Source organism: Emys orbicularis, chromosome 1, assembly GCF_028017835.1.
Source record: "Emys orbicularis isolate rEmyOrb1 chromosome 1, rEmyOrb1.hap1, whole genome shotgun sequence".
Taxonomy (NCBI): Eukaryota; Metazoa; Chordata; order Testudines; family Emydidae; genus Emys; species Emys orbicularis.
The window spans coordinates 97,912,427-97,938,636 of NC_088683.1; the positions used below are offsets into that span (position 1 = coordinate 97,912,427).

The 26,210-nt window shown below is 47.4% G+C and overlaps 1 protein-coding gene across 1 annotated transcript; it reads left to right on the plus strand.

Moving 5' to 3' along the window:
• The first annotated feature begins 3,204 nt into the window (after positions 1–3,204).
• On the plus strand, positions 3,205–25,488 carry PDGFB (platelet derived growth factor subunit B). The gene is made up of 7 exons (XM_065420591.1): positions 3,205–3,712; positions 17,030–17,126; positions 20,101–20,181; positions 21,189–21,394; positions 23,195–23,336; positions 23,763–23,930; positions 25,138–25,488. The coding sequence occupies exons 1-6, from the start codon at positions 3,623–3,625 to the stop codon at positions 23,897–23,899; spliced, it is 753 nt and encodes a 250-aa protein (XP_065276663.1). The 5' UTR covers positions 3,205–3,622; the 3' UTR covers positions 23,900–23,930; positions 25,138–25,488.
• Positions 25,489–26,210: the final 722 nt, after the last annotated feature.

A 26,210-nucleotide genomic window follows, 5' to 3' on the forward strand; every position in this document is an offset into this window, starting at 1 on the left:
ATTCTGGACAGAATGAGGTGAGCAGCAATCCTATTTCATACAAGCACTGAAATAAAGAGAACAGAGAGCTGGCCAAGTTCAGAGCTGGGGTAAGCAGGGGCAGCCCCAGTGAATTGGTATTGGGCTCAGTGGAGTTGCATCTGCCCAAATCTGAATTTGGCCCAGTACCTTTAAGATTTTTCACAAGAGAAAATTCTGTCCCTGTGTTAAAAACAGAAAAGACAAATAAATAGCCTCTGAAATCCAAGCAACTCTGAATATTATTTAGTTCTATTTTCAGCCAGGGTTACAGGTGGATGATTAGTCAACTTCCAAACATCCTCTTCCTTGTCGTTTAAAGATTCAATTGGGATTTAGCTTTTCACTGTTGCTGGGCTTCTAAAAATTCCCCCGCATCATCCACATCAAAACAAATAACTTTATTTCCATCCGACCTTACACATAATTTAGCTGGATGTAGAAAAGCCAGTCCCCCAAAAGCAGACCCTAGAGTTGTACAACATTTCCTAATGTCTTGTGTCTCAGAGAAAAGATGCAGCACTTCCTGCTAGCTTGGTCCTTAGCCCCACTCGCTTTGACTGATGTATGTAAAGTGCTGATCAGCTCCCACGCCCACGCTGATCCAGTCCTGGGTGAGTAGACACAGCCAGTGGGGTCTATGGGCCATAATCTCGGCTGATGTAAATCATAGTAGCTCTACTGAAATCAGTTCAGGTATGCCCATTGACACTAGCTGAGGATCTGACCCTGTATGTTCATATGTGTGATGACTGATGTGATGTGGACCCAGCTAGGATGGTCAGTGGACCATGCCTAGAGAATGAATGGAGCAGTAACACTAATGGTATTAGTGGGGAGTGTGACTAAAGGGACTGGAAGATCTAAGAGAAAGCTCCTTTGAGATCTGCGATATATTGGGGAGGTGGCACTATGCTAGAGGGGTATATCAGACACTGCCTTCCCATGCTTCAGTTCTGGAATTAGGCTTGGGTCTGATTCAACACCCTTCCATCCCAAGCCTTTCCTCCTGCACCTGTGTGCCATGGGTTGGATCCTCAGCTGGTGTAAACTGGCATAGCTCTGGTGACTTTACACCAGCAGAGAATCTGGCCTCTTGCTTCCTGGTTTAGGATGAAGGCGGCCCATGTACCTTGCTAACTCAGAGCACTTAGCTTTGCCCACCCTTTCTATGTGAATATTATGCTTTTGTGAGTTAGGTTACATTTCTCTTGGAAGTAGGGAGCAGAGGGGATTGCTGTGCTGTTATGGGAGACGTAGATACGGAGAATCTGATTCTGCAGTCAGGTACTCCACAGGTTCCTGATTTACACCAGAGAATATGAGCTCAAAGTCAGGCCCTTTAGGTATGAATAGCTAAGCTAGGAGAAGTTGTGATGTCCGGGGCCTCACACTGCAGAGGAGACATTACACTGGACACCCTTCTGCCCATCTCTTGTGGTTGCTGATCATGGAGAAGTTAAAGATCACAGGGCACTTCTAGAAGAGTAACTCCAGCATCTTAACCAGCATCCCTCCCCTCAGTGAATGGGGTTCTAATAGCTGCCGCTACATTCATACCATTGCTGAGCAGAGAACGGCTGGGGTCTTTGCCTAGGCTGTCGCTGTGCCATCAGGATCTCTCTCTCTGCTGCGTACAGTGCCCTGGGACCCCTGGGGTATGAAGCTGAAATTCTCTATCAGAGAAATCACAAGAGCAAGCACCTTAGCTCCAAATGTGTGAGTGTTTGTGCATGTGAGAGAGAGAAGAGCATGTGGATGTGTCTGTCAGGATGCATGAGTATGTGATTATGGGTGTCTAATTGTGTTGATAGTGTGAGAGAGTGCCTGTGAGTATCTCTGATTGCGTGACTCCGATAGAGTATGCATATGGTTATGCATATGTCAAGAGTGAGAGTGTTAGAGAAAGAGCATGCAGTTTGTGTGTGTGAGTGTATAAGGCTGTGTGTGTAGGAGAGAGCATGGGTGGGTACATGAGTGTGTGAGAAAGCAGGTGTGATTTGTATATGTGTGTGTTTTGTTAAGTGTGTCATTTTGTTCGTGACGAGAACATGTGAGTTTTCAAGAAGGCATGAGTTTATGAGAAGTCATGATATGACTTTATCTTGAATTCACCTGTTAACTAACCCTCTTGCTTCCCCCCAGCAAATACCTCCTTGCTTAATTTCCCTTCGGATGTTTATTACATGTGGAGATAATCATGCGGCAAAATTCCTTTTAGTGCCAAGAGCAACACAAATTCTGTTGTAAAAATGTTTGAATTTTTTTGGCTTTCTTCTGCACACAAAGAGATTGAAGATATTAAAATGATATCTCCCTCCAGAGCAAGTGGGATGGCAGGGCAGGGGAAAAAATGCTATGAGTTGCAACAGTGAAAGTCTTAGTCTTGGGCCAAAAAACTCAACTGCTCTGCTGGGAATGCCCTTCTCCTTATCTCTCTCTCAGTCCTGAAGGAATTTCTCTCCCTACTTCTATGTGAGTGTAGGGACATCGCCAATATAAATTATGTTTATTATTGAGGGTCTTTTTTATTTTAGTGAGTATTGAATTGTCAGTGCCTTATTAGATTTTTTTTTCTCTGTCTTTGATATACAGCCAAGAAAGGAGTTGCTGCTAGCTGTCTCCACCCCTCTCTTCTCCTTTAAAAGAACAGCTGAAAGGGTGACACCTTATTCTCTTTCTTGCAGACTAAAATAAAGACCCACCAGCTCTCTCCCTGCTACTCTCTCTCCTCCCACTTGATTTTACCTTTTTTCTTGTTGCAAGAGAGCATAAGAGGCGGCAGCAGCAGCAGCACCGCTGAGACTTATCAAGACTCAACACACACACAGAATCCAGTCAAGACATTTGCTCAGCTGTCTGCAAAACCAAACCAAACCAATCAGACCTCGCATACAACCAAACTACCAGCAACATTTTGAAAGAAAAGACACTGAAACCAGAAAATAATTTAGGAGAAAAAAATTCAATTTAAAACAACTTTTCTTTTTTTAAAAACATGCCAGAGGAAGAAAAACATTATTAAAAAAATTAAACCAACAAAAAAAAATATTAAGAAAGAAGATTTATTTTCTGATTTTGTATAAACATTTAGGAAAACTTTGTTTCAGACTTTTTGGGGTTTTTTTGGAAAACATTGCGAAACATTTTTACCTTTTTGTGTGGGTCTTTTTTATTTTTTAAAGAACAAAAATTAAGAAGGAAAAAGATAAGTGTGTGGACCCTCTGATAAAAGGAAATACGGAAAGATTTCTTGCGGAGAGGGGGAAAGACAGACTTTGGATGCATACATTTGGGGGGGGACTGCCTTTTTAGTTTATTTATACTCCTCTCCTATATTCCTGCTGGCTGATGAGGCAGAGAAAGGGGCAGACAAGTAACCAAGACTTACTTTTTTAAAAACAAAGTCTCTGTTTTTTAACCCTTTCTTCCCCACTCCATGATTGTGGGAAACGAGAGAAAATAATTTGGAGGGGAAAATGAAGAAGTGCAGAGTCCTCTGTGCAGAAGGCAAGGCTGGAGCCAAACTGTAAGCAGAACCTGCCTCTCTCACCTCTTTGCCTAAGCGTGGGAATTTATTATTTCTTTTAAAGTCTGTCCTTCAATGTGTCTGGAACTTTTGGGGCTCAGAGTCGGTATGGATTTCAGATTGATCTTCATGTCTCTCTGGTACCTGCCTCTCATCAATACTGAGGTGAGTGTCAAACCATTTTATTTTACAACTGAGAACAATCAATATCTGGTGAACTTTAGACCCAGGATAAAGTATACAGAGCAGAGTGAGAAAGAACTCCTTACAGGTGTTTCTCTGACAAGTTTCATTGTATCTGTGGGAACAGTTGTAAATTTGTGGCGTTTTTTTTAATCGTACTTTATTTTAAATTTAAATTTAAATAATGGTAAATAAATTTTAGTTTTTAAAAGGCAAGAAAATGAATAAGGGGAGAATAAATACTGTTGAACAAGCAACATTTAAGCTGCTGAACTGACAGGTAAAAGGGAGTTGGGGAGAAGGGTTCAGTTTTGACTCTATATTGGGGAGGGGGGGGGGAAACAGTTCCAGCAAGGCCAATGGGGCCACACGGGGGGAGGGGGGAGCAAATTCTGCACCAGCCCAAGGCTTGCAGTTTGGGAGAGGGCAACAGTCCCCTGCCCCCCCCCCCACTACACTCATGTCTGGGGTGCACTCCCCATCCCCACCCATCCTGGTCAAATGTAGCAGTTGCAGCTTCTCAATCTCTCCTGCATTTATGAGTTTTGCTCTTTAAAACAAACAAACCTTATTTAGGCAACTCTTTCTGCAGCGCACCATGGCTAGCCCTTGCCCTGCTGGCTAGCTGTTTGTAGGGGGAACACCTTCTCCCACCACTCCCCAGAGAAAACATGTAATCCAATGACATCTCAGACCTCCGGGTGGGGATCTTCAAGATGGGTTCTGCTGGAATTAAACAGGGATGAGCCTGTCTGGCAGTTCAAGAGGGAGCCTGGGGTACCTGTTGCAATGGGGGGAGGTGGGGTTAGACCGCAGGAGAGAGCCCCCAGTAGTTAAAGAAGGCGCTTGCGGTACATCTCACGATGCTGCTGGAGTCAGACGTTGTCGTTCAAGATTTATGCCTCTCTCTCGCTGGGAGGTCAGGCTGAGTGGAAGTGGGGAGCTCCCTGAGTTCTTGCGGCTGAATTCTAGCCCTGGTTGCTGGCTGCAGCAGCGTGTTCCCCAGCTGTTCTGGGCCGGGAGCTGCAGCAGGGATCCTCCTATCAGTTCTGAACAAACACCCAAGAGGAAGGGAAGATTACAACGATTTGCAGAGAGGTTTGTGGGGGAGGGAGGGTTCTTAAAGGAACCCAGGTCCTCTCTTTTGCTTTCCTGGTTTTATTCCCCCCCCCAGAGATTTCTTCAAACACACTGTGCCCGTCTCTTGGGACTCTGTGATCTCTCTTACACCAGTGTAACTTCATTGGGTCCGACCCTCAGCATGCTGCGCGGTGTGTGTCCCTATGAGTAAGAGTGCATCTCTAGAGGGTCAGGACATAGGGCGGGAGAGCCGCAGCAGCTTGGCTGGAAATGCACAGCTGCAGGGGAGAGTAATTACAAAAAAAAAAAACAAAAAAAAACTGAAGAACTCAAGTTGGAGGAGCTTGCAGCGAGCTGGCAACAGCAAAGAATTTAGTCCGGGAGCGACAGGAACAGCACGAGTAAAGAGGACTCGTACTTCTGCAATAGAGTTATTCATAGAGAGCTCAGGGCAGGACCCAGCCAAGTATAAACAGGCACAACATGGAAAAAATACAGCCCCCCGAAAACACCAAAAGGGCGGCGGGAGTGGCAAAGGGAGAGAGGCAGGAGAGGGTTAACATGGAGGTGAGCCTGGCAGAGATGGAAAGCTGGGACCTGGGACGCAGCCAAGGCAGGTTGTTTTGACCACCAACTGGTGGAAAGAATTCTCCTTTTGTTCTCCGTGCTCCTGCGAGTCGTCATGCAGATTTCACCCACCTCCGCTCGCTCCTGCCTTGCGGTGCCAACGGGGGACGCCCCCCCATTCCTTCCACCCACCCGTGCCTCACCTATTTGGGGGAGGGGCAGGTGCACTTCGGGCCCCACCCTTTCTACAGCTGCAGTCACTCACCGTGCCAGTCTCATTTCCCAGAGCCAAACCAAATACAACCAAGAGGGAGGGAGGAAGGGCTTCCCCACCACGGGTGATGATCATCCTGAGAAAAAACAGCACAGATTCATTCCAGGATTTCGGCCCAAAACTCTGTCCACCTTCTCTCCCTCCCAAACTGCAGGAGTTCGCACCACACCACTATTTCTTTCCTTTTAATGAGGGTAAATCAACATCACACTCCTGGTAACTCCTCCACAGGCTTGCTACAGCTCTATCTGGAACAGCTCTGAGGGAAAGTAATAACCATCATACTTAGCAGCTAGATAGCACTTTACATTTTTTAAAGAACTGGGCAAGCCTTAACCAATGAATCCCCATAGCCCCTCTGTCAGGTACTGTAAGTGCAGTTTAAAACAACAACAGTAAGAGGACCAAGAAAATGTCACCATGACTCAACAACAGAGTAAAAGAGGCAGTCAAGAGACAAAAAGACATAATTTAAAGTCAAATCCCACTGAGAAAAATAGAAAGGAACATTAACTCTGGCAAGTCAAGTGTGAAAGTATAGGCAGGCAAAAAAAAAAAAAAATTTGAAGAGTAACTAGCAAAAGACTAAAAAAAATTGCTCTTAGTTTGTAAGTACACCAGAAGCAGGAAGCCTGCCAAACACTCAGTGGAGCCACTGGATGATATAGGTGCTAAAGGAGCACTCAAAGAAGACAAGGTCGTTGCAGAGAAGCTAAATTAATTCTTTGCATCAGGCTTCACTGCAGAGAATGTGAGAGAGATTCTCACACCTGAGCCATTTTTTTTAGGTAACGAATCTGAGGAATGGTCCCAGATTGAGGTGTAAATAGAGGAGGTTTTGGAACAAGTTGATACATTAAACACTAATAGGTCACCAGGACCAGATGGTATTCACCCAAGAATTCTGAAGGAACTAAAATATGAAATTGCAGAACTACTAACTGTGGTATGTAGTAACCTATTGCTTAAACTGGCCTCTGTAACAGATGACTGGCAGATATCTAAGGTCTCACCAATTTTTAAAAAGGCTCCAGAGGTGATCCTGGCAATTACAGGTCTATAAACCTAACTTCAGTTCCAGGCAAACTGGCCAAAACTATAGTAAGGAACAGAATTATCAGATGAACACAATATGTTGGGGAAGAGTCAACTTGGCTTTTGTAAAAGGGAAATCATGCCTCACCAATCTATTAGAATTCTTTGAGGGTATCAAAAAACATGTGAACAAAGGTGATCCAGTGGATATAGTACTTGGACTTTCAGAAAGCCTTTGAGCCTCACCAAAGGCTCTTAAGCAAAGTAGGCAGTCATCAGATAAGAGGGAAGGGTCTCTCATGGATCAATAACTGGTTAAAAGATAGGAAACAAAGGGTAGGAATAAATGGTCAGTTTTCAGAGTGGAAAGAGGTATAGTGGGGTTCCCCAAGGATCTGTACTGGGACCACTGCTGTTCAACATATTCATAAATGATCTGAAAAAAGGGGTAAACAGTGAGGTGGCAAAATTTGCAGATGATACAAAATTACTCAAGATAGTTAAGTCCAAAGCAGACTGCAAAGAGTTACAAAGAGGTCTCACAAAACTGGGTGACTGGGCAACAAAATGGCAGATGAAATTCAGTGTTGATAAATGCAAAGTAATGCACATTGGAAAACCTAATCCCAACTATACATAAAAATGATGGGGTCTAAATTAGCTATTACCACCCAAGAAAGAGATTTTGGAGTCATGGATAGTTCTCTGAAAACATCCGCTCAATGTGCAGCAGCAGTCAAAAAAAGCTAACAATGTTAGGAACCATTAGGAAAGGGATAGATAATAAGACAGAAAGAATCATAATGCCCCTATATCAATCCATGGTACGCCCACACCTTGAATACTGTGCGCCGCTCTGGTCACCCCATCTCAAAAAAGATATATTAGAATTGGGGAAAGTACAGAGAAGGGCAACAAAAATTATTAGGGGTATGGAACAGCTTCCATATAAGGAGAGATTAAAAAGACTTGAACTATTCATCATAAAAAACAGATTACTAAAGGGGAATATGATAGAGGTCTATAAACTCATGAATAGTGCGGAGAAAGTGAATAAGGAAGTGTTATTTATCTCTTCACATAACACGAGAACCAGGGGTCACACAATGAAATTAATAGGTAGCAGGTTTAAAACAAACAAAAGGAAGTACTACTTCACACAAAGCACAGTCAACCTGTGGAACTCATTGCCAGGGGACGCTGTAAAGGCCAAAACTATAACTGGGTTCAAAAAAGAATTAGATAAATTCATGGAGGATAATGGCTATTAGCCAAGATCATCAGGAATGCAACTCCATGCTCTTGGTGTCCCTAAACCTCTAACTGCCAGATGCTGGGACTGGACAACAGGATGAATCATTTGATAAATTGCTCTGTTCTGTTCATTTCCTCTGAAGCATCAGACATCAGCCATTGTTAGAAGACAAGATACTGGGCTAGACGGACATTTGGTCTGACCCGGTATGGCCATTCTTATGTTCCTCATTTTAGAGAGGGGAAACTGAGGCATGGGAAGATTAAAGGACAGACTCTTAGATGCTCAAAATTAAGCACTCTTTTGGACACTGAAATAGAGGTGGCCTGATATTCAGCCACAACAACCAGAGACATCAATGTGGGTATGCTACACCTCTGAAATCCACACCTCATTTTATGTAAGATTTTAGGTGCCTAACTTCAGGAACCCTGGCTTGAAATTTTTGGCCTAAATGATTTACCTAAGGCTACAGGTGGTCAAAGTAAGGAACAGAAGTTATATGCTCAGATCACTAAGTGACACCTTTCTCTACAGCACTGCCTGGCAGGAGTGGGAATAGGAAAGAAAGGAGACATATTTTATCAGTGAAAATGGAGCATTAGAGTCAGGAGAACCCCCATTTCCCTGGAAAGTCACAAAGAGGCTGCATCTTTGGGCTGTGGACAAGCAAACATTGTACAGGTCTGTCGCATCTTAGGCGCATTTAACATGTGCGATTTCAGCTTTATGCGGTTGGCAAAAACAAAAAAAAACAACAACAAAAAAGAGAAAAATAACACTTTAAATACTGTTTCTGTAGTGTGGGCGATTCCGCCTGCCATTACACTCAATGTAATTTTGACTATACGCGATTTTCGCTTTAGGCGCTGACTGCGGAACATAACCCCAGCATAAGATGAGACAGACCTGTAGTTCTTTTCTCCCCTGTCTGAACTCACAAAAGCTCTGAACTGGAATCAACGGGCAGCTCTATGGGAAGTAGAGACCTGGCTAAAGCTGTCTTGGTTGAAAAGGCAGAGTTTGCCCCGTCACTGTGCTAGAATGCCTTGGGAACTAATAAGCCCTCCAAATTGTGCCTCCCCCTCCCCGACAGCCTCATGCAAAGACACACAACCATGGATACATTAAACACCCCGTCCTCTATGAAAGTCCCTCCCCAACAAAGCATGCATCATACAAATAGACACCTATGCAAATCTGCATGTAAATACACATATGCACGCATCATACATACATTATTATTATATTTCTGAGCACCCCCAAAGTATGCAAGGCACTTTGCAGAAACAAGTAAAGGCACAGACCCTGCCCTGAGAAGCCTACAGTTTGAATTCAGACCTGACACAACAGGTTAAGGCATGTGCGCATCTTGCTGGTTCTATTAAATGAGGTTAGAGATATCCATCCGTGTACCACAGAGACATCTTAATGCAAACATGTCATCTTATTCCTGGAGCATACATACATCCACACATACATGCAGCATGCAATTACCCCCTCAACTATCGCCCCCCCCATCTCCCCCCTCCCCACACACACACAGACTGCTTAGGAGAAAACACGCCATGGGAACTGGGGTCAGGTGACAAGTTTGATCCATTGAACACATGTGATGAGGGCAGCTTTTGTATTTCCCCAAATGGAAACCAAGCTCTCTTTTCCATTCCAACCCTGGAGCTGTTTTTCCTGCCAGGGGAGATGTGGTCGAGGGAAAGGGACTCTCCCTGATCCTCAGGCCTCTGCACTGTCATTTATCAGTATCTGACTCCACAAAGGAGTGAGGGGGGCAAAAGACCCCTAATATTCCCCCACATAACACCTCAACGTACCCAGTGGGAGGATGACAAACAAGTGGGTTGAATCCTGGCTTGGGACATGGGCAGGAGACAGGAATGCTCCTCCCCAAAACATCACCTCCTGCTTTGCATCATTTCTCTCTCTCTCTTCCTCATTTTGGTCTGTCCCTGTGTGGGCAGAGGGGAGGGGATGGACGTAAAGAAGGGTATGAGGTATCCTTTACTCCTCGTGGCTCTCTCTTCTCTTACCCAGACCACAAAAGGGAAGCAGTTGGTGCTGTGGGCTGCCCAGCGGTTGTGTTTGTTTGAGCAGGCGAGTATATTTCTGCCTCGCGCACTAAACACGAAACGTCATCTATGTTGGAAGGGAGGGAAAAAAAGAAATGTGCCCATTTCTGTGCATTGTGAGAGGTGTGTTCACACACGTGTGCACCAACACAAGTGCGCGCGCACACACACACAGTGTTTGGGCACTGCTTTAACACTGTCTGGTGATGTCAGAACTCAGGAATGCTGGCCCCCAGCAGTATTTTTTTTTGGAGGGACTGTGATGGCATTTCTCACCTCCCTCACCAGGCTGAAGATGGCGCCTGCCTGAGAGGACACACCCCTGCCTCCATTCAGCGCCCTGATGGAGTTTCCCTACCCAAACCCACATTCACAGCCCTGTCACTGTCCCCCTCTCCACCAACCTGCAGAAGCTCCTGAAACTCCTAACTGACTGCTTAATGGCAGGCCCTGTAAGAGCAGCATGCATGATGATTCCTCACTGCCTGTAAAGGGAGGAACTACTTGATCCTGAACTCACATCTTTCTCCACAATGTCTGGGGGAGCGTCATTGGAAACACTGGGTTTGCATCTGATTCGGAAAGATCTGAGCTGTAAAGTGGAGTCCTTTTGGTCCCTCCACTTCTCCAATCACACCCATCTTTAAGGCCTGGGAGCCCTTCCAAGGGGAGTGTGGAAGTGGGAAGGTATTTGCTAGTTGGGAAGCAAGGATACTAACCTATTTGCATTTTCCCTGTGGGTCATAATAATTGTCTTGCAACCTTTAGAGAGATGGGCTAAACCAGGCGTGGCTTTGGTTTTTGTAAATTTCCATTGGCTGGGCCTGCACATTTTGGAGTCCATCTCCCAAAGAATGGGGTGGGGCTGTTAAACAGTCCTAGTTTTGGCCCATCTCTAATTTACATCTTCATGGTGTGATGGCGTAAGCCTCTTATACTGTCCTGCACACGTGAGGCTCTTGCAGGAGTGAAATGGTGCAACCATGGCAGTGAATTTCAGGATGGGTCACATGTCTGGGGTAAGCCCGGGGAAACGACAAGGCGATCAGTGTGGGTCTATCTCTCCCCATCAGCTGATGTGTGGGCCAGGAGAGAATGACTCTGTCTCTTACGGTATTTCCGATACTATTTATACATGTTGTGCTGATGGGCAAATTCTTCCATTACTTTGCCCAGAGGCTGCTGTTGCTTGGGGGCTGGGGACTGTATGCCTCCTCTTCATGTCAGGGGGTGGGTGGGTGAGACTGGTACTAGTAGATGGTTAGAACACAGAGGGCGAGACTGTGTCACTGGAATCAAGTTAGCAAAGATTGAATGGAATGTTTTAGGGAGCAGAACCTAAACAATATTTCTGTGCCCATATGGAATGGATTCTGGGAGAGATGAAGGGGTTTTCCCTGACTTGTGAGAGAGCAGAATTGGTCCCTGGGAGACGGGTGGAAGGATTCCTAAGAGGTTACCCATAGCTGGGCGTGGCACTGGAAGGGTTAAATGCATCTGCCCAGCCAAGGAACCAGCAGCCCCTGGGGTTAAGTCAGAATGAGTCTCTTGCCAGGCTCTGCTGGGACTCGCCCGTCTTACTCCACGCTGAGGAATGTCACAGTGTCTCCCCTCACCATCCCCAATCTGAGTTTGAGGTAAAGAGAAACTCCTTCTCTTCGTACCTTGCTCTCTTCATCCTTCATGCACCGACCATGGTATAATGACACAGTGGCTATCAACCCATCCCTGGCATTGTGAACCCTCTGTTCTGATCAGCAATGAGGTGGCTGGGGAGTTTCATAACCTACCCCCTTCCCCAGGGAGAAGAGCAGAGAGCTCAGCGCCTTTCTGCATTTTCCTCCCCCAAATCAGAGGGTCTCCCCTTCCATTCTCTCTCCTGTGCCATTTATGTGGCACTACCCGGATGTGCAGAATCACAGCCTAAAAAGGAGGGGAGGAATTTCTTTCTCCAAGCCCCAAGGGTCTTTCTCAATCCCTTCCTCTCAGTTTCACAATCTTTGCTCCCTTGGGGCCATGCATTTGCTGTGCTATTAAATGAGGAGGAATGAGCTACAATCTGTTGGAGCCCATGAATAGCCATAGGGATCACTGCAGAATGGCAGCGCATGCTCCATTCACTGCCCTTGCAGAGACTGATCACACTTTTCAGCACTCCCAGCTCCTGACGGCGCAGGGAATAGGACCTGGAATCTAACCTGAGTTTTCCACACAGCCCGGCATACATATTTCTAACCCCAGAGCAGTGAACTGGCCTCTGCAGCACTCCCTCTTCCCTCCCCACCCAACATGGGTTGGCTCCATGCTAGATTGCCCTACTCCGTGTACATGTCTACAAGTGCAGGGGAGGGAGAGAGTCACAGTGAGTTAATGCATTTGGGTTTCACCCTTGGCATCTTGGGGTTCAAATCTTACCATAGCAGAGGGCCAAGGACTGAAATAGATATGGGCTCCCGGTCAGGACTGAGGGGCATGAGCAGAGCTTTGAGGGGGTCTCAGACTGAAATAACAGAGGCGACTGTAGGACAGGACTGAGCTATACGTAGAACATTAGCAGAGCTGCACGTGGATTCGTTTTGCATCAGCCAAGGCTGCTGACATCTGAAAGTAGGGGAGAAAATCTGATACATAATAGAGACGTGCTTAGAACTTACCAGCACATAAAGATCACGCTGTTCTGCCTCAACATAGGGCAGGCAAAGCCGCCACTGAGGAGACCTCACTGGCTTGCACAGCACCTGTCCAGCACTGTACATCCCTTGCTTTCATGAGCACCAAAATCATTTGACAATGTTAAACAATCAAAGAAGCATGCTTGCGTGTATGCGTCCATCAGTGTGTGTCTGCCTGCAAGTCTCTGGCGCAGGGGTAGGCACGCCAGCTGATTTTCAGTGGCACTCACACTGACCGGATCCTGGCCACCGCTCCGGGGGGCTCTGCATTTTAATTTAATTTTAAATGAAGCTTCTGAAACATTTTTAAAACCTTATTTACTTTACATACAACAATGGTTTAGTTATATATTATAGACTTATAGAAAGAGACCTTCTAAAAACGTTAACATGTATTACTGGCACGCGAAACCCTAAATTAGAGTGAATAAATGAAGACTCGGCACACCACTTCTGAAAGGTTGCCGACCCCTGCTCTAGCGTGCTGGCTGTGCATGCAAGTACAGAACATGGGGAAGCGAGGAACTCAGGGTGGGAGCAGAGAGAGGAACAAAATCACTGGGGTAGGAATTCCAGGGCCTTGCAGCAGCACAAGGCCAGGCCTCAGGCACTTGACAGCCAGCCAGGACTCCATCAAGACAAGAGACTTCTTTGATCTACCACAGAGTTAAAAGGAGATCATTAACCTGCTCTAGACTAATAACCCCCCCAACCTCCTCCCCTTGCTGCAATTGCAGGAAAATCCCTGGCTGCTCTGGTTGGCCCATGGGGAGACTCCACCCCCCACTGCCATTCCACCCTTCTCCCAGCCATATCGCAGAATCAGGTGGATGTGTTTGCTGGTAATTGCTGCATTGTGTGCAGGGCCGCCCAGAGGGGGGGTGCAAGTGGGGCAATTTGCCCCAGGCCCCGGGCTCCACAGGGACCCCGCTAGCCCTGGCCGAGAATCCCTTTCCTGGCTAGAGGCGCCTTTTTAATTTTTACTCACCCGGCGGTGCTCTGGGTCTTTGGCGGCACTTTGGCGGCGGGGAGGGGGGGTCCTTCACCTCGCTCCGGGACTTTGGCGGCACTTCGGCGGTGGGGGGTCCTTCAGTGCCGCGGAAGACCCGGAGCCAGTGAAGGACCCGCCGCCGAAGACTCGGAGCGCCGCCCGGTGAGTACAAGCGCTGCAGCGGGTGGCGCCTTATATTATGTCCGCTCCCCCGCTTTGCCCCAGGCCCCCTGAATCCTCTGGGCGGCCCTGATTGTGTGTCTTCCCTTCTTAGCTTCTAAGGGTCCCTCCGTAACCTGGGTGTGCAGTTTCCTACTCACAGAACTTCCTCAGCCCAGGCTCTGTGACATGGGGATGCTAGGACATCTTAGGTGAGCATTCCTCTCGCACAGAACCAACTCAGAGAGGTGGGGAGAGAATAACAAGCCTCACAACCAGGCATAGTCTCTCACAGGTCCCTCTCAGACTTGGCTTTGTGACCGGGAAGAAAGTAAGAAACCTCACAGCCCAGGCATGCAGTCGCCACTGCCAGAGCTGCTTCAGAGATACAGGTAGAGAATAATGAGGCCTACAGCCTGGGCGTGCTGACATGCTTTAGTCAAACTGATAGCATCTGCGACAAGAAAAACTTGGCACCTAAAATTCCTTCTGTGATCAGGGAGTGGAGCTAATTCCTGTAATCCGGTCCCCAGTGAGTGGGCCTGCTTTTGCAATCCCTCTGCAGAGCACTGAGCCATAAATGCTCCTCCAGTTTTCTCTCCTCCTCCTCCCTAGCTAGCAAGGTTGCATCTCTCCTCTTCCAACTAATTCCACCAAAGTCATGCAGTCGTGTAGCACCTGCCTGCTGACCCCAGTAAGTGCCAGAGTTTAAAATAAAGTCTAATTTCCTACATGTATTAAGTATCAGGAAGGACCAGAGTCATCTGTACAGTGCAATGTTCTTCCACAGATGCACTTCTTGACAGGTGAAAACATTTAAAATCAATTCTGATCTCAGGTTACAAATACTTGGACTCACAAACAATCCATTTTCTAATATACACTCCAGTGTGTGTGATACAAAAATAGTACCATACAGGAGGAATACAGAGCCTTTCACTTCTAGCTCACTGGTTCCAACTAGGGTGACCACCTGTCCTGAATTGCAGTCCTGAAATGCAGAGTTCAAGTCCTGGTTGTGGGTTGAATGACTCCGGGACAGCATTTGTCCTGGATTCCCTGCAGCGCCACTCTGCACCTGCCCAAGGCTTGGAGGCAGCACCAGCCTCTTCATGGTGTGTGTGGGGGGGAGGAGGGGCTGAGGTGGGCCTTGGCCCTCCCTCACCACAAGGCCCCTCCCCCTGCTCCTCCTCTTCCCCCTGAGGCCTTGCCCCCTGGCCAGGCCAGAAGCTGGAGTCGGGCCATGGTAAGAGCTGCCCCGGGAGCCCCAGCCACTGTGGGGAATACCCAGACCCTCCACCTGCCCTGGGCAGCGTGCGTCAGGGGACGGGGCATGGGCTGGAGACTGCTCTCGGGCAACCTCGTACCCCACCGAGGGCATGTGCAGGGTCTGGGGCTCCTCACAGTGGCCCAGGCTCCTTAGGCAGCTCTTACCACTGCCTGGTTCCAGCTTCTTACCTGGCCTGGCCAGGGGGCAGGGCCTCAGGGGAGAAGAGGAGGATCAGGGGGTGGGGGCTCAGGGGAAGAAGAGGGACAGGGGTGGGGCCAAAGAGGGGGGCAGAGCTCCTGCATGTGTCCTGCTTTTGCCTTTTGAAAAGATGGTCACCCTAGTTCCAACCCAGATCCAGCTTGGTAATTATGAGAAGTCATCATCATATGACAGCTGTTTGGTGGCCCCTGAATGACATGAGTTTATGGCCTCTCAGCTGTGTGTCTTGTGAGAAGATGCCTATATCACAAAAAACACCATGAAAACTGGCATTAGCTGGCTCCTTATTGGCAGCCTCAGCAGAGAGTCCAAGGATTTAGTGGGCTGGGAAACTGCACTTCTCTTCTCATCCCTAAAAATGGTCCCTAAAGATCAGATCTGAGGCCCATTGGTAACAGGGAAGGGGGAACAGCATGTGGGGTGAAACGTGCATTGCCATTGCCTGTGTGGTACCTGCTCTGTGGATAAACAGAGGATTCATTGTCTCTAGAGTCATCAATCTGGCACTTTTCCCCAGCACTAAACTGAAATGAAATGTTACACCCCGAAAGCAGTTGAGCAAAGAATAACCTCGGTAAGAGAGCATTCACCAGAGCCCAGGTACATGCATCTCACTAATAATCATAAAACATTAAAAAAAGCTACATTTCATAAACACATGGGGCCAAATTCTCCTCTCAGTTACAACGGGGCAGCCCACTGAGAGACACCGGGCAGGGGCTCAGCTACCACCCACTGCACAGCAACCCAATTAGGCAAGCAGCTGAAAGGCCAACTTTTCACACATGAGTACTCCAGAATAAAGAGAGCATGGAGCTAACCAAACAGTTGGGTAATACTTTTCTCTGTTTCTGTTCCTATTATTTTGGAAATGTGTTTTAATAAGTACTTGCTTTCCCATGCCTGTACTCTGTATTCCTGCAGGGCAGTCACAGGGACCAATTCAGAGTTGGTGTAAGTGGCTGAGATTTCACTGAGCTCAATGGAATTGCACTCACTTACACCAGCTCTGAATTTGGCCTGTAACCTGGTGTTTGTAATGTCAGCATTCAAGGTTTATGACATTGAAATCCAATTGTTATGACATCACAGCTCAACACCATGGAAATAACTGTGATGTCATAGTGCAGAGTTTGTGACTTTGCTGCTGGATCAAACAGGAGTAGCAAATTGGTCTGTGAAAGAGGAGTCAGTCTCCCTTTCCACTCTTTTTTTTTAACAGTGCCCAAATGTGCACATAATTGGCCAATGGGATTTAAAAACAAACAAAACCCGCAGAACATCTGATAGATCATGTGAGTGAGTTTCATAACAGAGGGAAATATTGGGAAGGTTTTCCCTGATATTTTTAAAACTACTCTGGTACTGTATTCCTTTATAATGAAACTTCTCTGACTGTTGGCAAAGTATTTAGGGTTCCTCAGCGTGTAATGCTATTGCTCAGCAATTCTCAGACTTCATTCCGCAGCCCACTGTGTAAGAGGCAGAGATTCTCTCACTTCCCTCCTCTCAGATTTCCCATCCCACACTTTCATGGCAGCTTTCCTTTCTCCGTTTGGCTGGTTCCCTACCTCTCCCTCTCCCTCCCACTGCCACCTTCCCCTTCCTCACCATAATTAGAGCTGTTTGTGCAGGATTGGCATTCAATACCTGTGTAACACTTGTTTCCTACTTTGTTATTGTCTGGTAGGGGGACCCCATCCCAGAAGACATTTACAAGATAATGAGTGACAGCTCGGTGCGCTCCAGGAGTGACCTCCAGCGTGCCCTGCAGATAGACTCCGTAGGTAAATCTCCTCTACACCAAACACTCCTCTTCCTTCCTTAAATCTCATGGTGGGAGTACCTTTCTTTTTCCAGCAGGTACACTGGCAAGGCTTATCACTCTAAATATAGAAACATGTTAGTCTCTAGGTGCCAGTCTATCAAGCTATACTGCAAAACTCAGTTACAATAGGGCTGGGTGCTGGGGAGATTTAAATAGCCTGATGCATGGAATGAGGAGCTTGAGAAAAACCCAAGCAAGCTTCCGAGCTAGGAGATGGCCAGAGAGGTGGTTGGAGTGGAACATGAGTAGATTAAGAGGTGCACAAGCGGGTGAGTGAACTAGCTCATGGGCTGATGCAAAGGCACACAGGTGAATGAATGAAGTGGGCTTTGAGGAGATGAACAAGTGGATGAATAGATTGATCCATGGGAAGACAAAAAGACAGACTAGTGGGTGGTTGGGAGTGAGCCAGGTGAGCTGATAGCACTCATCTAGGAGCAGGTGGGAATATGTGCAGGGGGAGGGGGGATGAGAGAGCTGGTCCCCAAGTAGAATAGATAGGGAGGGGCACAGGCAGGTGGGTGGACTGGTTCCCAGGTAGACCGTTCTATGAGATGATAGAAAAGGGAAGAAGGACGTGGGATTGTGTCAGGCTGACTAAGCTGGTGGTGGGGTTGGAATTGCTTTGTCATTTTCTGTGGGTAATAGCTCAGAGTTTGCAGTGCTTGGGAACACCTGGCCAGGACTGAAGTCACAGAGCAGCAGCAGCAGCAGCCCAGGGAGCAAAGTGTGGAGGGATTGGCACGTGTGGGAATGAGACCACGTGTCACGGTCGCCAGGCTGGATCAGGAATTTGTTTATAAACGGTCTCTTCAGACTGAATTCCATTCTATTCTAACCTCTGCTCCCGCCCGTCCCCCTCCACCCCCCTCGCCTTCTCTCTTGTGTTTTGTCTGTTTGTAGCTTTGTAATCCTTGCCGAGACACTATCTACGGGGGAACAGAATTTCCTGCTTTTGTTTCCTATGCCAGTCGGACCACTGGCACGTTCTCAAAAGCATTCCCGCTCCCTTTCAAAATGGCCTGGGAGGGGACGGGGAAGGGGGGAGAGAACCAGCTGTGGGCTGCTATTGTTTTCCTTAAAAAGAGGCGACGAGGTCCTCCCCCCCCCCCCCCAGTTCTTCTTCTGAGTCCATGAGCCACACAATGGGGCAGCTTCCAAAATTAGCACCACTGCCTTTTGCAAGCCTGGGTCCCCACCCGTCAGCAGCAGCAGAAATGGCCTATCAAGAAGAAGGGGAGGAGGAGGGGGACCTCGGTTTTCAATAGAAGATTTGTTTCAAGTCAACAGTGTTGCTATTTTTTTCTCATCAACTTAACCTTTATGCAAAAGGCAACCCCCACCCTGGCCTGATAAAATTCCAGAGAATGCAAGATGGAGGGGGGGAGGGGGAGAGACAGAGAAGATGTGTGCAGTCTGTCATGTCCTATAGCTTACGTAAGGGATACATTTCTGTTCCAGTGACTAACCACTCATATGCTTAAGAAATTAAACAGGATTCTCTTGGGAGACCAGGGGTTTGGGAATGGGCTATGGAGCCTTTCAAGCCCAGGTCACTGGTTCCATGCTAAATCCAGATTAGGAAATACTGGATGACACAGGGGATCACATATGGGACTGAACGCTTTCATACCCAAGTTACAGATTCCAATCTGCCCTCAAGTAGTTAGTGACTGCATGTCATAACTGTTCGCTGGCCTATGTGAAATCAGCTTGGTGCTGTCACCGCATGCCGGCAGCCAGGTGTTCACATCACAATATCCACTGATGATGACTTGTTAACGTGTGGTCTGAACAGAGACCAAATGCCCCTCTCACCCTTAAAAAGTGGCCTTCCCCAGGGCACGGGTGAAGTGCATTATGGGGCGTGATAGGTGTGAGAAGCTTGCTCTGCTCTTGTGCCTGATAAACAGAGATCTTCAGTCCAGCGCCTTGTCCCAGTCCTGAATTCACTTTAATACAATAACTCCCTGGAGGCTGATGTCCATTCTGCCTTCCACTGCAGCTACACCAGGCCACAGAAGGAAAGAGCTGCTGCTGGGTGGGAGCTGTCTCTGAACACTGCTCTAGTCTGGGGCTCAGGAGGGGCCACTTACTAGAGCAACCCAGGGAGACTATGAGAAGTTCTCTGTTCAGCACTTCCTATGGGAAAGCAGTGGGATGGGGGTACTGGGAATTGGGCTGACTGCTAACAGTCCTCCTTCCTTCCCCCCAACCACCCCCAGTACCTGAGTTTTAACTGACAGTAGTAGAGGGGAAGAGTTATTTTGAACTCATTTTTCTATTCTCCTGCCAAAAAAGTTGACTATCTCAAATGAGCGCGAACGCAAGTACCCCACCGCCACCTCACCTAATGCACCTGCATCCTGACCTCCCGCCCCACTGCTATTCCAGTCCTGGGTCCTCCACTCAGCTCTGCAAGTGCCCCTCAGTCCTGCTCTGTAGCACCCTTTGTTATTCCAGTCCTAGGACAAACACACAACTCTACCACTGCACCTCAGTTTTCACCTGCAGCACCTCCTGCTAATCCAGCCTTGCTCCTTGCCCTCCACTCCCGCTCAGCTGATTCACCTGAATCTTGACTTGCAATTCCCTCTGCTACTCCATGTACATTCCAAATAGCTCTGCTAAAGTGCATCTCACTCTTGCCCTAGAGTATCTTCTGCAAGTCCAGTCCTGGGCCTCTCTTTAACAAGATATGCCGGTTACTGTGAATGGAGCAGTGTGATGAGGTGAACAAACGTAGTCTCCCCACACTCATTGCACTTGTGACCTGAGCTGGGACTTGAACCTAAAACTCTGGACGGGACATGCTAGTGCAGTAATGAGACCGATGAATCACCCAAATGCTGCCTCCTCTGTCACTTGATTCCCACACCATTGCCTCACTTTTTTACCTCATTGTCTTATTTGGCTCTGTCCTTCTCTTGCAGAAGAGGATGGCTCCAATTTGGACCTGAACTCAACGCGAGCCCATCCTGGTCAAAACTTGCCTCGACGGAGACGAAGTCTAGGTGAGTGATAGACTCAGACCTAACTTCTGTGCAGGAGTTTCAGTGTAAGTGAGAGATTAGCTATACAGATACATGGGTCTGTACAGTCTGCATCTGTGTCCACCATGAGTGTATGAATGTAGGTGTGCATGTTTAAGTGTGTGTCACTCTGTGCATGTGCATTTAGCCATGTAAGTGTGTTTGTGTTAGGGAGTCTGTCTCTGCCTCTATGCTACCAAATGTAGTCTCCTTCTTTCAGCATTGCTGTAACTGCCCCAGCACCAAGGGTAGTACAGACAGCAGGGTGCAGGCATTTCCAGCACTGTGTCCTGATGCCCTCCTCTGGCTGGGGCTTCGGACTTGGTGCTGGCAATGCCTGAGCCCTGTCTGCATTAGCATTCACTTCATAGCTCGTACCAGTGCTGGAAAACAAGCTCTAGATATGCTATTGTAGACACGTCTTGTGTCAGTCAGTGACTAACTCTGTGTTTCTGCCGAGTGTGATACTACCCTCAGCAAACGTAGAGACTGCTATTAATTGTTAAGTACTGAAATTAGCTGAAATAATTCAACAGAGCAGAATGATAATGGACCAGGCCTGGTGCCCTAGCGATTGTTATTTGCACTTTTTGATTCCCAGTCCCATCCTCTGGCTCCAGCAGGGCCTGAAAGTGTTGCAGAGGCCAAGCGTTCAGCACCTGAAGTGGAGGAGCTGGTGTTCGGAAGCAGGAGACATCATTCTGCAGCAAATCACGCTGTCTCGTTACACAGCGGCACTGACTAGCCCCTGTCCTTTCCGGCCCAAGATGTTAGCTGTAGTTATCATTATTTATTATGTACCATCAGGATTCTTGGCCCTTTGAAGGAGACAGTGAACGGCATTGAATGGGTGTAGGATGGGGAAAGAATATATATCTGTAGCTCCAGGAGAGTGTGAGCCTTTGTCAGATAACATAGTGGGGTTGCATCAGGTTTCTGGGAGTAGCCTGTGAAGCCTATTTCACCATTTTTCTCTTGGGTCCCTCTAGTTGCAGTGGTAGATGCTGAGCCAGCAGTACTCGCAGAATGCAAGACACGGACGGAGGTCTTTGAAATCTCCCGGAGCATGGTAGATTCCACCAATGCCAACTTTGTGGTGTGGCCGCCGTGTGTGGAGGTGCAGCGGTGCTCCGGATGCTGCAACAACCGCAATGTGCAGTGTCGCCCCACGCTGGTCCGCGTGCGGCATGTCCAGGTACACAAGAATCCTCTATCCTCTCCCTCCCCCTTGCTTCCTTCTCTCATGGCCCCTCCACTAAAAACACAAACCAACTGGGGGGATTGCCTGTGGTCATACAAGTGAGGGGCTAACTGTGCTGGCCTCTCCATCAGCGCCCTGACAATGCATCTCAGCCCAAACACGTGCACTGAGACAGCATCCCCTCCTCCTCTCCTTGCCCCTCTGTGATCTTCCTGCCTAGCCCGGCTGTAAACAGACACCTGATAGCTGACCTCTTGCTCTGATCATGCTAGCTCATCAGTTAATAGTGATCTCCACGCTTCCTCCCAGACAGCTCATTTAAAAATATAATCCTCCCCCGCAAATCTTCTGCCTGACCTGTGAGAGATTCCCTCAGGCCTTGGGCAGGCCGGTGTGTATGTGTGTGTGTGCACACTCACACAGTCTGCTTTATCAGGAAATTCCTTTCTCAGAAAAGCCACTCTGAATGAGGGAGAAAAAAGAGAGAGGGGGAGAAATGGGAGTTGTTTTTGTGGAAAAAGCAAAGGTCAGGGCAAAAGTCAGCCAGGAAAAATGACCCGGAAATGGCTTCTCTGAGGTCTCTGTATTGTGTGGTTGGAAATGTTTGTCTAGTGAACAGCGTGTGGTCTGAAGCGTGTGGAGTGGGGCTTTCAAGGAAAGATAAACAGCCAGTAGGTTTGATCACTGGTTGAGTGATGTTGCCAGGGCCAGTGCATTGGGAGCATTTCAGTTCCAGACTCAAAGCAGTGATAGTATTTATAGCCTGCAGACCTCCGCAGGGAATGTGGTTTTGTTAGATAAGCTAAACTAGGTCAGGCCTGGTCAGTATTTGAATGGGAAACCACCAACGCAAACGCAAGACTGTAGGATGTGCTGCTGGAGATCTAGTAAGAGGTGCTCTTCCCTCTGAGAGTACGGCTACACTGCCACTGGGAGGTGTAAGTCCCAGTGCAGGTAGACCTACAGCCCCTAGCTCTGATTGAACTAGTGCTCAAAATAATAGCACGGCTGCAGCAGCTCGGGCTAGCTGCTCAAGTACAATCCCATCCAAGAGCCTAGGTACGTACTCTGGCTCTTTTTAGTGCATGAGCTCAATCAGAGCTAGCGTGTGTACATCTGCTTGAGCTGGAAATTACACCCCTCAGCTGCATTGTACATGTATCCTGAATCAGTGATGCAAGGGCTGCAGAATGGTTCTCGGGAGCATTGTGTTGCCAGACATGCTGCCTTTCACATGAGACGAGAGCCCCTTACCACTGTTAGTCATTAAAAATCATGAGACAAATTCAGACATGGCTCCACTGAAGTTAGTAGAGTCGCGCTTGTTTGCATTAGGTCTGAATTTCTCCTCTCTGCCATGTTGTTTTTTGCAACAGTAAGGGTTTTAACTCCAATATCTCAATTAAGTTAATTACATTCTTCCTACCCCAAAACTTCCTCTGTCAAATCTATCAGACCCAGCATTGTTCTGTATTTCTTTTCCCAGTTGTGTAATGTTTTTGGGCACTGTTCATGTTTCATGCAAGAAGCAGCTGTAAGTTAGGAGTGGGTGAAGTGATTCTCTATGTACAAAGCCAAAGTCAGACCTGCCTGGCTATGTGCTACTCCACTGAAATCAGTGAAAGTTGCACCAAACTGTACCAGGCCTGGATTTGATCCGTGGATTTTAAAGTGCTTTTGGACCCTTTGGGAAGAAGGGCAATAGAGAAATAAAGGTAGTATTCATGTTGATGTAGTGGGAGTTGTAGCTGTATTTATATTTTAGATGGGTTTGTTTTTATTCTCGCCCAATAGGTAAACAAGATAGAATTTGTTCAGAAGAAGCCAAACTTTAAAAAAGCCATTGTGCCCTTGGAGGATCACCTGGAGTGTCGATGTGAGGCACTGTCGTCTCAGCCCTCCAGTCGCAGTCGGCCAGGTTCACGTGAACACAGAGGTAAGGCTGCTGGTACTAGGGGAAGAGAGAGGGAAATGCTGCAAGATGAGACAGAGGGCCAGAACCTCAGCTGCTGTGAATCAGCACAGCGCCGGTGAAGTCCAGGGAGCTTTACTGATTTCCAGCGGCTGAAGGTTTTGCCTAGAATGCTGCTTGTGAGAGAGGGGAAAAAATGGGGAAAATGGAGGAGGGGAAGAGGGTGAGAAAGACAGAGAGAGGAAAGTATGGAATGGGAAAGAGGGAAAGAGCAGAGAGGAAAAGGAGAGTGGAGAAATGAGGAGAACAGATGAAGTGAGGAAGAACAGAGGGGAAGGAAGAAGAGGGTCTTCGGCTCTCTTGCTCTAGAGATGGTGGGGAGGGAGTGGTATTTCCAGCTGTCTCAGCTGCTGCTCATGGCATGATACACTCCCATCTCTGTTTTGGCAGGTAAGTCACCATCGATCACTGCAGCCCCTGTTTCGGTGAGACAACGAGCGCGCCAGCTGCCAGCACGAAAGAGAAAACATCGGAAGTTCAAGCATGTCCACGATAAGAAAGTGCTGAAAGAAATCCTCACAGCATAGAGGTGCTGGCCGGGGACAGAGTGCAAGGCAGGTAATAGAAACAACTGCCACAGGAGGGGGGGCACTTTGGGAAGTGAGCCAGTCTGCTCTTCTAGTCATGGGGAATTCCCTTCCCACACACAAGCGCTGCCCATGCACCTCAATTGCTACCCACAGCACCTGCTGCTACTTCAGCCCTGGGCCTCACACACAGTTCTGCCCAGGTATCTCAGTTCTGCAGCTCTTGTTATTCCAATGTAGGGCCAAGATGCTCAATAGTGCCGAACTGTGTGATCTAATGAAGTAACAGGACTAGGCTGGTACTCACCAAATTCATCCCACTTATGATTTATCACACTTGAACTCATTCTTGCAGAGGTGAAAGGTTTATGCATTATTCCCACTTTGCCACTGAGCCCCACTCTACAACCTCCCTTAAAGCTGAACAACAAGCCCATCCCCTCTATATCTAAAAACCACTGGAGACCATATTATTTGTCTATTATGTGGAGCTCGCTCTGATCTTCCTTCATGAATTGAGTTTCCACTGGAAATGGAGAATTAATGTCCATTTTGTATTCTCTATTGCGGGATTGCTTTTTTTAGTTTTTTGGTTAAAATGGTGGAAGGACACAAAAGGAGCACTTCGATGAGTCTCGCTGTCCTAACAGGAAGTCTGAGAACATAACAAAGGTTAAAAAAAGCAAAAGGAGAACTGGAGTCTCGGAATTAAATCTGGAGCCTTTCAATTCTAGGGGCCTGACTCTTCTCTCACATACAGTGATGTAAATCAGGACTAACTCCATGGACTCCAATGGAATTTCACTGGTGTAAAGTCAGTGTGAGTTAAAGGAGAATCGGGCCTTGGGTTCTCAATAGGCTAGGCCTTTTGAGACAGAGAGAACTGTGGTCTGAGCACAGAAACTTGGAGCCAGGAGTCTTCTAATTCCATCTTTAGCACTAGGGCTGCTCTGGGTTTCGTGTTCTTCTGCCATTTTAACCAAAAAATACTCCTCTGGTCCCTGACCAGCGCAAGAATCCAAATGCAAAGGTGATGTGCTGCTATTTTTGTTCCTGTGCCAAGCTTGGCTTGGTCTGTCCTGGAGATAAATAGAAGACTTCAGTGGCTTGGTCTCCAGGGCTATTAATGTGGTACTTTAAAGCAAACATTATCATAGAAGAAAGAGAGAAGGAAGGGGAATAGTAGAGCGAGATAGGTTCTTATTCTAATTCAGTGTCTGTGTTTGTTTCACTTTTAGGTTTATTTAATATGCAGTACAACCTGCCTTAGAGATCACCTCTGAAGAGAAACCACCTGTCACGAGCAACTACTTCCAGAGGCCACAGAACACAACCACTCTCTGGTGTGCCAACCTCGGAAGAGAGACCCCTCTTACAAGTCACCACTTTTGCTAACTCCCATGAGTGGTCGCTCTTGGCAGGTTTTACTGTATTTGCTGTATTGCCCCTATGGGGTCCTCAGAGTGATAACTCTTCCTCTCTGTCAGTCTGTCTCGGTGCCCGAGTCGGACGGCAAATGGTGCTTCCCTTTCCATGACCGGACCTTCTCCCTCGATTTCCCTCTCTTCATTTATTAACAATATTTTAAAGTTTTCCAAAAAAGAGAAAAAAAAATTAGAAAACCCCCCCCCCCCAAACCACATGTAACTGGAACAGGATGATGCCTTTCCTACTGCAGAGACTAGAACGGCAAATGGGAAAAAGAAAAATGGGTCAATTTTCCTTTGAGGGGGAAAAGGGGGGGGGGGAATGGGAGCAATTTTCTTCCTTTCCCCTCTTCTTCTTGGTGAGGGTGGGAGACCCTGGCTGAGATCAATGATTGTGATGGACAGTTTTTAAAGCAGGCAGACCTCAGATTAAGAGAGGAAACCAATGACGGAAAATGCACTAAGGACTTTTATTGTCCTGTCTGGACAGATTTTTGTGTGTGTGTGTATATATATTATTTTAAAAACCACTAAAATGTACAACATCTCGGGGAACAGAAAAAATGAAAGCAAAATGCATTTATCTCATCCACCCCTGGTGCAGACTGGAAGACTTTTGGGGCAGTGGGAAGGAGTGGACAGCTGGCAGAATCATTCTCCCCTCTCCCGGCCCCCTGACAAAGGATGCTGTCTTTGCACATGGCTGTAGAGGGTTCGACTTTCCAGTCTAGGACTTGGGTTACTGTTTAATTCACTTGTATGTATATATATCTCTGGTTTTAAAATGGATTTGTTCCACGGTGGGAGGAATCTGCAGGCATGTTTGTGCATCAGCTCAGGTGGGCTAGAAGAAAAGCAAACTTTCCACGGCTTTACCCAGTGTG